The following is a 12,830-nucleotide window of genomic DNA, read 5'->3' on the forward strand; positions in this document are numbered from 1 at the left end:
ATGGCAAATTCAAAGGCTCGCAAACTATCTGTGACAAAAGTTTTCTACCCTGTTATGGTTACTTCAAAAATACATTCATTCAATACAACCAGCCTGAAGTAGCAACTACTTTGCAAAACTCGTAAAAGGAAAATGTTTTTGCAAGATCCTTTGCTTACGAAATATCGGCTTTGAGCTCTACTTTACACTACAAAAGAAATTCTTCAAAAAGATATTGCAGTCTCGGAGATATCCAACTTCGAATGTTTTCATATAAATGGCTTTTCCGGCTGGAAAAACGGTTTTCCATTTCTAGGAAACAATTTTTTTTTTCTCCAAAACTAATTTGCTTCCCCCTCTGTTCGTAAATTTTCAGATTTTCAATTTTCTTGTTCATTTCTGGTAAAATTCAATCTGTTCCGAAGCTCCCATCATTTTCATTTTTAAGAATTTCGTTGTTGACAATTTGTCTGTGTACACACTCCCCACTAACACTATAAAATACATTTTGAGATGAATTTGATTTTTAAGCTCTCGCTCCCTTAAACTATTTATCGAAATTGGAAAATGTGAACATTTATGGATCCACTTGAAATCAGCTGATGTTCCACTGTGTTATCGTTATCCGTTATCCTAAACGACTAAATATTTAAGCTATTTCTTCTTCTTGGGAACAAAATGCAAACATTTTAAGTACTAAAATAACAAATTTCTCTCAAATATTCAAATTTTTTGATTCTTTCAACAAATATCCAATATTAAATTCCAATGCATTGCGCTGGAAACATAACCCTCTCTCTCTCTCTCTCTCTCTCTCTCTCTCTCTCTATCCGTATAAGAAATTGAATAATATCTAACGCTGAATGGCAAAACAAAGTCTATAAATCCGTATGCAATACGGGCGGTCGTTCAACAATGGGATTATCATGACGATCGACAACAATGGCTGGTGTCGGTGGTGTTTTTATTGCAACAGAAGCTGATGCACCATCAACAGCGATAGCAGACTCGTTTCCGATTTCTTTATTATTCGTATGGCCAGCCGTCTTTGTTGTCGAACAATACTTTTCCGAGTTTCGTTTACCGAAACGAGGAAAAAAACTGTTTTCCATTTGCAGTTGAGCATTCAAATCCTTACCCGCTGCACATGTGCACGCTTTCAGAAAACTTTTCCTAAAATTATCGCTAAGAAATGCGTACAGTATTGGGTTCATAGCACTGTTACTGTAACCGAGGCATCCGACCAGAAGGAATATTGTAATTTCGAGTCGTGTGTAGCATGTGTCTGGTGAAGAGTTAACGAGTGCCACCTGTGATATCCAGTGAGGCAACCAGCACAGCACATATACCGTAATCACTGTCAAGACAAGTTTGGTTACCTTGCGATGCGACCGTTTTTTCTCTTTGGATTTCGCTTTCGGACCGACGGTCTGGAGTTTGCGAAGAACGAGATAATAAAAGCAAAAAATCAAATTCAACGGAATGGCAAAACCGAGAAAAAAGGAATATAATATGAACGTTGTGTTCGATCCTGCTACGTGCTCTTTGGGCCACTCGATGATGCAAGACGTTTTATTGTTGTTCATTTCACCTCTCTCAATTGTATTTGCATACAGTAAAACGGGTAACATTATTAAAGCAGACGCTGTCCATGCGGCACATGTCACACAGCGAGACACAAAGGGTGACCGATACTTTGGCGATGAAATGGGATGACACACTGCTATGTATCTATCGGCTGACATGATAATTAGAAAAATTGACGAGGTGAATTGTGTTATCGATGTGCTGACCATGTACGCTTTGCACATTGTTTTACCGAAATTCCACTGTCCCTCGGACATTGTGGCCACAAGGAACGGTATACCAATCAGAAAGCATTCGTCGGCTATCGCCAAATTCAACAGATACATGTTCGTGACGGTTTTCATCTTTTGAAATCTTAAAACAACATAAATGACTAGCGTATTCCCGAACAGGCCGATGATGCAGACAATTGCATATAATATCATAGCCATTAGGTTGCCTGCTGGCATTACATTCGACGGACAGGTGTATGCATCCACTGTTCGATTCAATAGCTTTATGGGATGCGTTAAATTGTGCTCGTTACTGAACTGATATGGCATTGTTGTACTATTTGTCGATGTAAATGTTCCGGAGAAGGGTATCGTTGATCCGTCGGACATAATATTAATTGCTGGAAGCGAGCTTTGCAACGAGAATTCTGTGGATATACTTGAATGGGTTGAAATTGCATAATCCATTATTGTGTTGAAATTGCTGTTTCACACTGCGAACAAATAATCTGTAACGAGAAGAAAGTACAAATTGTACGTTAGGAAATCTCATTTAAAGCTTCAACATTACATGTGTAGAGAGTGGATGGGATATTTTTTTGCATAAATAGAATTACGAGATAATGGCAACAGGAAATGCATGGTGATGACATGAATATAGTGGACGTGTTTTATGGGTTTCGTATTTATTTCCTTACATTCATGGTGAACTGTTATGATGTTATGTGTGGAGAAAACAGAGACTGTGCATTCAACCAATAATGTTCGCAGTTAGACGGAAATGAGTCGTTGTTCTATTCAGCATAATGCACATAACAGATACAATTTTGGGATTAATTTTAGGTATGTGTGGGATTACTTTCGATATGTTAAGGTCGGTTAGGGATATAAGAACGTAAAAGAACGTTCCACCTCCTGTTTCCCTTGCTATTTTCCTGAACAAGAATGTTAGATGAAAAACGAAATATTGCACGATTTTGTGCACTCAAGAGCTCAAAACCTCAAATGGTGGTCCGTTCAAAGGTTTGACCTATATATTGGTGGCTCCCAGAAATTATGTATTAAACATTAGTTCAGAAAAATAGTAAGAAGGACAGCCGGAACCGAGGTAAAGCTTCTAAGGAAACACAGACTCCTCATGTTCCTTATTTTACTTGCCCTGTTAATATTATAAATCCAACTAAAAGTTTGATGGAAAGGGGAAGAATTGACATATGAACAAAACATTTCTTCTCCTATCAACTGCTACTTCAGTCTTTTCGCAAAAATGTCTTGTTCTTCAGTTTCTTTTTGATGAGGTAGAGTGAATAGCATGAAGAAAATTGTGCAATATCTTAGCACAACTTAAGATTTTGTTGAGTTGAGTTGAGATTGTTGCCATGAAGGCTTTTTGTTGGTTCCTAGGGGATTCATCCTTCTACGAAATGTAACGTAAAGGAGTTTAGTTCGTCCCTACAGAATTCTTCTTTTTACGAAATGAATACCAATTTTCATTGTACATAAAAAGCGTTTTAACACGTCGAGCGATCCGGCACATTGCCCCGGAGCGAAGCGGAGACTCTCTCAGGCACAATGTCAACGACTCAACTTAAGAGCGCACAAGGGTTTAGCTGTGGACATAAACCAAATACTATGGCGCCACCTCTTTGAATTTAAATGAAATGCTCATTGTATCTTCAATAACAAAAGAATCTGGAACATCGAAGACGGCCACCATAGAAATACTGTAAAAACAAGATGGTCGCCGTCGTAGAAAAATTTTTGATTTTACTTAATTTCGTCGAAACAAAAAGGAATTTAATAAAAAGGAAAACATATTTTCGTGGTCAGCGACATAAGGAACGGTTTTGATATAGCAACTTATGTGATTATTCTCGATGTGCTGCCGAAAAAATTCAGCCAAAGTGGAAAATTTTTTTGCCTTGCATAGGTGAAAAATAATTGTGAAAATCAAGTAATTTTATAAATCCGAAAACACATTTCTGTTAAGTAAGGTTCAAATTAACCGTTAATCACCTTCTTGCTGTATTACATCTCTTGAATCCTGAGAATTATGTTCCGAAACCTGCCATATTTTTCGCGCCATTTTGGTTCTTGTCCGAAGCTAAGCCCTTGTACCCTTAGAGTAATTGTACCCAGAGAGGAAATCTGTATGACGATATGTGGTCCCAACATTAATTTGTATAAGATACACATTTCGTATAATTTTACACCAATATATGTTGACGCTTTCGACAGTAATTAATTCTTAATTAAGAGGGCAAACACATACCAATAAACATTTCGTATTTCATGTTGAGACCACATATTTAACGTAACTTTGTTCGAAATTTCCTCTCTAGGTATAATTACTCTTAGAGAAATACTCAGTCATAAATGGTGGAGGTGCCATCGATATGTACCTCATTTCTATCGGTATTTTATTATTTTTTATCGGTAGTTTTGAATTAATTTATCGGTCGTTTATTAGTATCCATTAAAATAACTTGATTACAACATCAGAATATTTTGTCCATAGTTGATTTTAGTCGACAATTAATGATATGGTTCCGTTATTCGACAGATCTAAATTGCCGAAAATTAGTGATTGACCTCTTACATTTTGCGTTAAATTATGCAAATCGATTTGTTGATTCCGATTTTCGTCCATCACAAATTGTCCGAAGAGCCTAGACATAATCTTCTTTTCTTCATTGTTATGGAAAGAAAAAACGTCTCTGTACCATCGCCCTTCCTCCAATTCAAAATCTTCCGGTTCCGAACTTATTGCAGTGTAAATGACAGTTTTCGTCTGCAAATTAATAAACTGTGGAAATGCGTTCAAATCAATAGTTACCAGTCCATCTTGGTTGCTCAAATCCATCTGGATTAACTTGCGTAGAGCGGAAAATGTATAAACATTTATTGTCGATATGAGATTACCTTTCAAACTCAAATATTGCAAATTATCAATTCCATTGAAAGTGTGTTCATCCAGAGCGGTAAGTTCATTGTCTGACAAATCCAATTTCTTTAAACTTTTTAGGCCCGAAAATGCCCCAATTTTGATCTCATTAATTTGGTTTTTCTGTAGTTGTAATGTCCTCAAATTAGTTAATCCAGTAAAAATGTCTGCATTCAGTTGTTTGATGCGGTTGTCATGCAGATTCAAAACAATCAAATTGTCCATTTGTGAGAATGTTATCGAGTCAATGTTTTTAATTCCGTTTCTGCTCAGAAATAAATATCGTAAATTCTTCATAATATGACACCAATTTCCATTTAAATTAGAAATTTGGAAATCAATTCTAAACATCTTCACACTTTCTAGTCCGGTGAAATCGATATCATTTAAACTTGAAGAAGAAACATATCCAAATTTTCCAAGTCTTAACACTTCCAAACCACTTAAATCGCTAAAAAGTCCGCGTGGTAACAATAAACCATATGAGTAATGGATATGTAAAATTTTCAGTTGATGTGCGTTTCGGAACATCAATGAATTCATATTTAGTTCGTGATTCATAATTGTCACTTCTCGCAAATTCGGAGGTTCCGAAAAAGCTGATGCCTGCATTTCACTACTCGAGTCAAGCCGGATAAAACTCAATTTTTTCATTTCACTGAACGTCTCCCTTTGTATCGGATCAGGAGCATTCCTGAGATAAACCGATGTACAGTTTTTGAATAAGTAAAATTTGTCGAAAGAGCAGCCGGTAGCCAAAATTGACTCAATATTATCCATCCACGACGTATTATTAAGTTCGTTAAGTTCACAGGTAACTTCCTTAGCATCGAATACTCTTGGATAGTATCTATCACCATTGCAATCTACGTGTAATGTTAGTCGACCCTTATAATGACCAACGGCGCAGCCTTTCGAGGAAAGCGCAAATTTCCACGTCAATGTTAACAAAATTAAAAGTTTCATGTCTCACTGGCTCTGTACAAATGATAACTAAAAGCCTCAAATGGCAATATTTGCCAAATTTTGTTAAATGGTACAGCTAATCTACACACTTGTATATTAATTGACCTTATATTATTCTTTTGACCTTACTTGTAGTGACCATGGGCACAAACTTTAAGAGGCACTTATAGTTACTTAGCTAAAATTGTAGCCGACATTTGTGTGTATCGTATTTCATTTTTGATGACATCTTTTCATCGCCCAAAACCACTTACAGAGGAGGTGTGACGCAAGTCTTGTTATCCACTTACAAAAGAACTGATATCGGTGTAGGTCACGCTAACAGATTCTACACGCAAAAAGGTATGCGTCACAAATGGCAGCTGATGAGGAAAGTACGCGAAAGTTTTATCAACAAAAATCCTACCAGAAAAATTTTAGGAAGAAAATTATAATATAAAAGTTTGCGTCACAAGTGGCAGATGTTGAGATGTTGATTAGGCTTTCTTCCGTTTGAATTCCATTCTTTAAAAGAATATATTTCACAATTTTCAAGTTTTGAAATTCAATATCTCGGTCAAATCTTAACCTTATGAGGCGTGTGATAGCTCGTATGGACGCCCAGATTACGAATTCAATACTTTGGGGGGTAGTAGGAGCAAAGGGGGAAAAGTCAAAAAGTTCGTGTATATATGTTCCTCAGTCCTGCGGAAAAAAAATTTTGTCAAATTTTTCAGTGTAAACGGACTTGCGTCACGGCCCTTCACTAACGTAGGGCCATGATTTAAGCCGCGGACTTACATTCAACTGTGTGTATTTAATGAAATTAAACTCATTGGTTGTTTGACGTTGCCACAGAGACATCAATATTTGTGTCTCATAACAATACTCACCTCGAGGAGTGAGTGTGTCGGTTGCATATTGCGGCTTTTTGGGTCTACTAACTTATGAGCGAGAAGACCAAGTGTGAAAGTTTTCTGTGCGCAATGATGTGCAATTAAATACGTTCGGACGAAAACATTCCATTTACATTTAAAGGGAACAATGCGTGGCTCAAAGTTTAAATTTAATTCTTGAGTTCTGTGTTGTTTACTGAATAATGTAATATGAAGCATACTTTATCAGTTCATGCTGTAGGAACGACAACAAATAACGTTACCATCGGTTGCCTTATAAAGTTCAAAACATGAGTCAAAATTATTGAATTAATAATTGTTAAAATAGTTCAGAAACTTTGTCCTCTCTTCTAACAATTCACAACGAAAATCTCAATGCTTTTGCTTTGCTTAATCTCTAACGAACACGTAAACAACTTGTGATCATCTGCTGAAATTTGATTCATTTATTTATATAGAAATCAGTAAGCTACCATCTATAAATAAAATCGGAACGAAGTAGCATTATATTCAGCATTTAAAACGTTAGTACATTTAAGACTGAACCTATCTTGCTCGTTTCGCTTCTAAATACTCATTGAAGAGTATATATCTGAAGTGAATCATAATTCACCAATCAACGTAACAATCGCCTTTTCTACATCTGTACACATTCATTCCTGGACCCAATACCACATAGGGCGTTAGATCGGTGTAGGATCCCATGAGTTAGAAGTGAGTATATAGAAGAAAAACGGGCAAGATAGGTTCAGTCTCAAATGCACCAAGAAAATATGAGATGAGATGAGATGAAATATGAGAAAATTTCTACAGCTGTGTCGAAGAGGGCCTTAGTGACTGTTTGTAGTGCGTTCTTGAGATGTGTTTAATAATTTTTGAGCTTAGAATGTAGCTATTCATAAAAAAATTGCCTTAAAGCCTTCAAGTTTTTTATAGCGATATAATTTGCTTAATAAGTATGTACAGGAGACAACATAGATTTCAGAGACGCAATTGATAATGAATATTAGAGAGACTAATGAATTGAAATTAATGAATTCAAAGATTTTGTACCTGCCTTTTACTAGCCGCAGTTTATGTATTGGATCTATTACTTCATTTGCTAATCTCTGTTTTTAGACCCGTATGAAGTACTGGGGTCTTATAGGTTTACGTATACGTTTGTAACACGTCGAATTGGACTCCCTGAGTAAGGGAAACCTATTGTGGTTGTCTAGAGATGCCAAATCAGTGAAAAAAAATGTCCGTCTGTCCGTCTGTCTGCACGATAACTTGAGTAAAACGCATCCGATTTTGAAAATTCTTTTTTTTCCCGTTTGGTTATGTCAAAAGACAGGCTAAGCTCGAGTATGAGTGATTTTGGATCGACCCCTCCCGAGCTGTGGCCCAATAAGTGCTTTACGGTTTTTCGAAGATATATCCGGACATTTAAACGTTACACTTGTAAGTGATACGTCAAATAAAAGGTATTTACAATACCGATCGACAAAAAAAAGTTTATGGAAATCGGATGACCGACTCGTTAGTTAGACCCCTTGGTGTGAAACAGGCACAGGGCGGCAAGCTTGTAGGTCGGCCACATTTGAACATATTTCGTCTGTTTTAGCTTTATTAGATAGGTATTGACCGTACCAATCAGGGAAAAAAAAGTTTATGAAATTATGTTCTCCGGAACGTGAGCTAGGTCTCTTGGAGTGAGCTCTTATCTGGCTACTCGGCCGTACAGTGAACGTGGAGTATTTTGTCAATATCTCGAGTAAATTTTGACCGAATTTCATGAATTTTTTTTTGTTTGAAAGGTGTCGAATGTACGAATGTAAAGCGTCGGTAAAATTTCCGGTCTCCTAACAAAATGGCTGCCGGTGGCCATATTGGATTTTAATAAAAGTGATATATCTTGGGAAAAATGGTACATAAAGAGTTTCTGTTAACATAAAAGTAATTGGTTATGTGTGTGGGGTGTTTCAGGCATTCCATATATGGACATCTATATATATCTATATTCACCTATATTGAGCTTTATACAGGCATATAGAGCTATATAATAGCATATTCATCTGTGAAATGTTTATTTATAGGAAAATATAGGTAAATATAGCGGTATATAGCTGTTTAAATAGGAATTTATGAAAGTTGACTTCGTACGGGGCTGTCTATATTGCCTCCGGCAATTTATTTGTATATGATAACAAGGCAAAGAGTGGATAATGCAAGTGATTTTAAAGCGCGAATAGCTTTTCAGTTGAGAATGAAGTAAAAGAAATGAAGAGTTTCACAGTAAATTCTTTTGATACAAATTGGTGTTTCGTACGGGTCGGCGTTAGCTATGTTTTTAAATAATGATTTCAAAATCTTTTACTTCATTGCTTTGAACATGTTTTTTCCTTTACCGTAGAAAGCATCAGTCAGAACTGGTCGTTTACTTTGATGATTGTTTTAAAAAAGAAACTGTCATCTCATTTTAAATTTTCAAATTAACCCGGGAGTTGCGGGAAATGTTTATATTTGGTATTTTAACAAAAATTAAATCTCAGCAAAAAGGTTCATAACGTTAATCCATTTCGAGACTTATTGTAACTTCGATATAGCTCTTTGATTTATAGAGCTTCAACGTTTGTAAACTTTATTGTCTAAAAAAATCAACGAAACAGCCGATGACTTCTTTAATTTTACTCTAGACTCTATCGTTTCTGAGCCCTGTATACCCACAAGTTTAACGGTGGTACTAATAGAACCAACGAAACATGAATGATAAAACTTGCACCGTACATTAAACAATTAATTAATTTCGTTTTTTACTCTATAAACTCTCAATCTATAAAGCAAAAGTAAAAAGCTTTTGTTTCAAAAATTACGTATAACTCACGCTGAATAAAGTTAGTATTTACACCATCTTCATGAGACCAACATTTTTTTCTAGTGTTTGTCTGGAGAAACCAGGCTAAATAAATTGTGCTCCCAAAATTCGAACGTAATTAACCACAAAAAAATCAAATATATTTAACCAATTCGTGTTTAACCAACACTCGAGCTTATATTCTTGAAACTTATTTCTAACATACAATCTTAGTATGCTTCAAAAACCATTTTAATTCATTCTGCTTCAAAGAACATATTTCGCATTCGTTCACATTTATTTCAAATTTGAAAGCGAATGTGATCACATTTGCAAGGCAAATGTGGACACATTCGTTTTAAATAATTTGAAACGAATGTGGCGACATTTTTTTATGACAATTTTTGAAAATGCAAATTCGCCAACAATATTGAATAAATCTTGAAATATTTTTGCAGATCCGAAGACTTCAGGCTCATAGCAATCTAGTGACACAACAAAAAATTCTGAAAATATTTTGTTTAAATACAAATTCGTCCGTGAGACTTAGCGAATTTGCCCAAAAAATGCACATTCGCCCATCTTCATCGAACGAATGCGCCCATGAACCAACTAACTTCGGATTTTTTTGACGCACATCTAGAATGATATTGACCTGTACTTTACGGATTCGCAAATCATTTTCATGGATTATTCAATATTATTGGTGAATTTGCATTTTCAAAAATAATTCAAAATAAATGTGGCCACATTCGCGCCACATTTTTTGAGCGAAATCGTGAAACTGACAAAAAGCCATTTGGTCAATATCAACTGATTCCAATTTTTCTGCACTTTTTTTTTATTTGTGAAATTTTACGTCCAAATTCAATGGAGAACGAATTTCGCAGGAAATGTTTTTGAATTTTATACAAGTAGCACTGAAAGTGTGAATTTTCAACCATATTAATTCTAAACTCATAAGAGCTGTTGTTTAAACGTAGTGACTATTCGCCCGTACGGGCGAATAGCATTGTTATAATACTAACACTATTCGTCCTTACGGGCGAATAGTATTCTTATAATTCTAGGACTATTCGCCCGTACGGGCGAGTAATATTCTTATAATACTGACACTATTCGCCCGTACGGACGAATAGTACTCTTATAATACTACGACTATTCGCCCGTACGAATTCTGTTTAAATTGCACCAGTGTGAGTTTCTGGGCCTTAGAATCATAATTCGACGTATTTCGTCACTGCACCTACGATCGAAAAGTGATTGCTAAGAAAAGCTGAAATTGTTGTAATGTTTTTGTTTTGTTTTTCGTCTCATTATGATCCTTACGGCACAGAAAACGTAGTTCGTGACTTGTGACGAAAGCAGAAAGTTTTCAGGACACGTCTTAAGCTTGTCCTAACCAGGCGAAGACGAAAAATACTATTTGCATACCAGAGTCTGCCCATGTCAATTTTTATGAATCTTTGGTGTCGAAGATGTGTTCGTGTACTAGTACTTGCGTTGCTGTGGCGATAGACGGTTTCCGGAATTACAGCCGAGAGGTATGTTGGGAATCGACAGGACTTTTTGGTATTCTCTAGAAAAGCGTGTTGCCTTCTTACTTCTGGTGGTGCTTTATCACAGAGAGCGTAGAGCCATGGCAGAGGTTTGGATCCGACCGTACCAGTTACGATTCAATGGCTTCGTCGAGTTGTGTGTCTACTTTTTGTGTGTGTGCGCTGTTTATCCACGAGGAGCAGCAGTATTTATCGTATTCATTGTTTGTTGGCACGATGCGGATACACCCCAAGTGGTGCCGGTTAATTTGTTCAGCAAGTTTTTTCTTGTGCTGATTTTCTTCTTGTTTCAAAGTTAGCGAACGGTCGAGCGTGACTCCCAAATAGGCTGGATTGAATTCATGTTTTAGACACGAGACGTTGAACCAGATTCTTAGCTCTAAGGAGTCTGCGCGGTTGTTCAGGTGAAAGGCCGATGCGACGGTTTTCGATGCGTTTGGAATTAATCTCCACTTCCGGCAGTATTAAACGTAATTTACCATGTCTTCGTTCAATGTTTTGTTCAATTCTTGGAATTTTTTTTGTGGTGGAACGCATATGCTTTGTCATCGGCGTACAAAAACTTGCGAAATTTGCGTGTGCAGTTTCGATGTAATTGGTGAGTGAAAGGACCTGGTCATCGCATCTATGTCCGGTACGGAAACCACCTTGGTCATCTAGCAGGATTTTTTCAATTTCCATTCGGTTGTACAGGACACGTTCCATTAATTTTAGCGTTTCTGGTTTTCCTTCGTTCTTGTTCGGTTTTAGAAGTGCCATTACTTTTGTTACTTTGAACGCTCGTGGTGGGATGTTCGTCTTGATTATGTTCGTGAAGAAGCCTGCTAGCTATGTTCTGCATCTGGGTCCAGAATTCTTCAGAAATTCTGGGTGGATCGAATCGGATCCACTAGCTCATCCGTTTTTCATGATATTTAGAGCCTCGTCGTGGAGAAACATCTGGAGATTTCGCTACTCCTTTTGGTGTCTTTTTTCGGAAATCACGATTTTTTTGGTTATCCGGCTCAGGAAATCTCTGTCGTGCGGAGCTTTTAACGTTTGTACCAATTTTCGTGCGATTCTATTCGGTTTCATTTTCGTTTTTTTTTTCGAATCAAAGCTCATGCTATTCTGCTCGATCTGCATGTCCATGCTTTCAACTGTTTGAGTCAACTTTTTCTTCCTCGTTTCATCCAATTATTTTAGAAGCTCCTTAGCTGCTCCGGGACTTTAATTTTCCTTAACCTCATTGTGCAGCAGTACAGACGGTTGCTCTCTTCGCACCAGCACCAGCACGGAATGTATTCCTTCCTATTAAAATTTCTCTTAAGCTATATGTGCCTGTTACTTCTCTTTGATCGAAAAATATAGTAAAATCCAACTCATTCATTTGAATTCCTTCCTATATCTTCTGGGCACGTACTTTTTGGCTGTGGTGACGATCATGATTGTAAACGGTGGCGATACATATATCATTTCGCTTATTCAACTTTATTTAAGTATAATGTTTTTCAAAGAAATAGTGTCAGTATTATAAGGATGCTAATCGCACGTACAGCCACCTGCCACAGTGATGATGTTTGGCCGGCCGGCATCCTTATAATACTGACACTATTTGCCCGTACGGTCGATTAGTATTCTTATAATATTGAGACTATTCGTCCGTACGGTCGATTAGTATGCCTATAATACTAAAACTATTCGCACGTACGGACGAATAGTCTACTTATACTACTGACGCTATTCGCCCGTACGGGCGACTAGCATCTACCTTGTTTAAAATATTTTTCTAAGAAGTTTGGAGTTTAATCAAAAATAATAAATGTGTTGAGTATTTTTTTGAAAATTGTTATACTCTTCAGTGTAAGTATTTCACGTTTCATTCGTTCAATA

The 12,830-nt window shown here is 36.7% G+C and overlaps 1 protein-coding gene across 1 annotated transcript in view; it reads right to left on the bottom strand.

Annotated features, from left to right (window-relative positions):
- Nucleotides 1–213: 213 nt before the first annotated feature.
- Nucleotides 214–12,830, bottom strand: part of LOC119071040 (somatostatin receptor type 2-like) — a 48,122-nt gene continuing 35,505 nt past the window's right edge. The window contains exon 2 of the mRNA XM_037175640.1: nt 214–2,287. Within this exon, the coding sequence (XP_037031535.1) occupies nt 858–2,246 (1,389 nt within the window). The 5' untranslated portion in view covers nt 2,247–2,287 and the 3' untranslated portion in view covers nt 214–857. The remainder of the gene's footprint in view (nt 2,288–12,830) is intronic.

Source organism: Bradysia coprophila, assembly GCF_014529535.1.
Source record: "Bradysia coprophila strain Holo2 chromosome IV unlocalized genomic scaffold, BU_Bcop_v1 contig_106, whole genome shotgun sequence".
NCBI lineage: Eukaryota > Metazoa > Arthropoda > Insecta > Diptera > Sciaridae > Bradysia > Bradysia coprophila.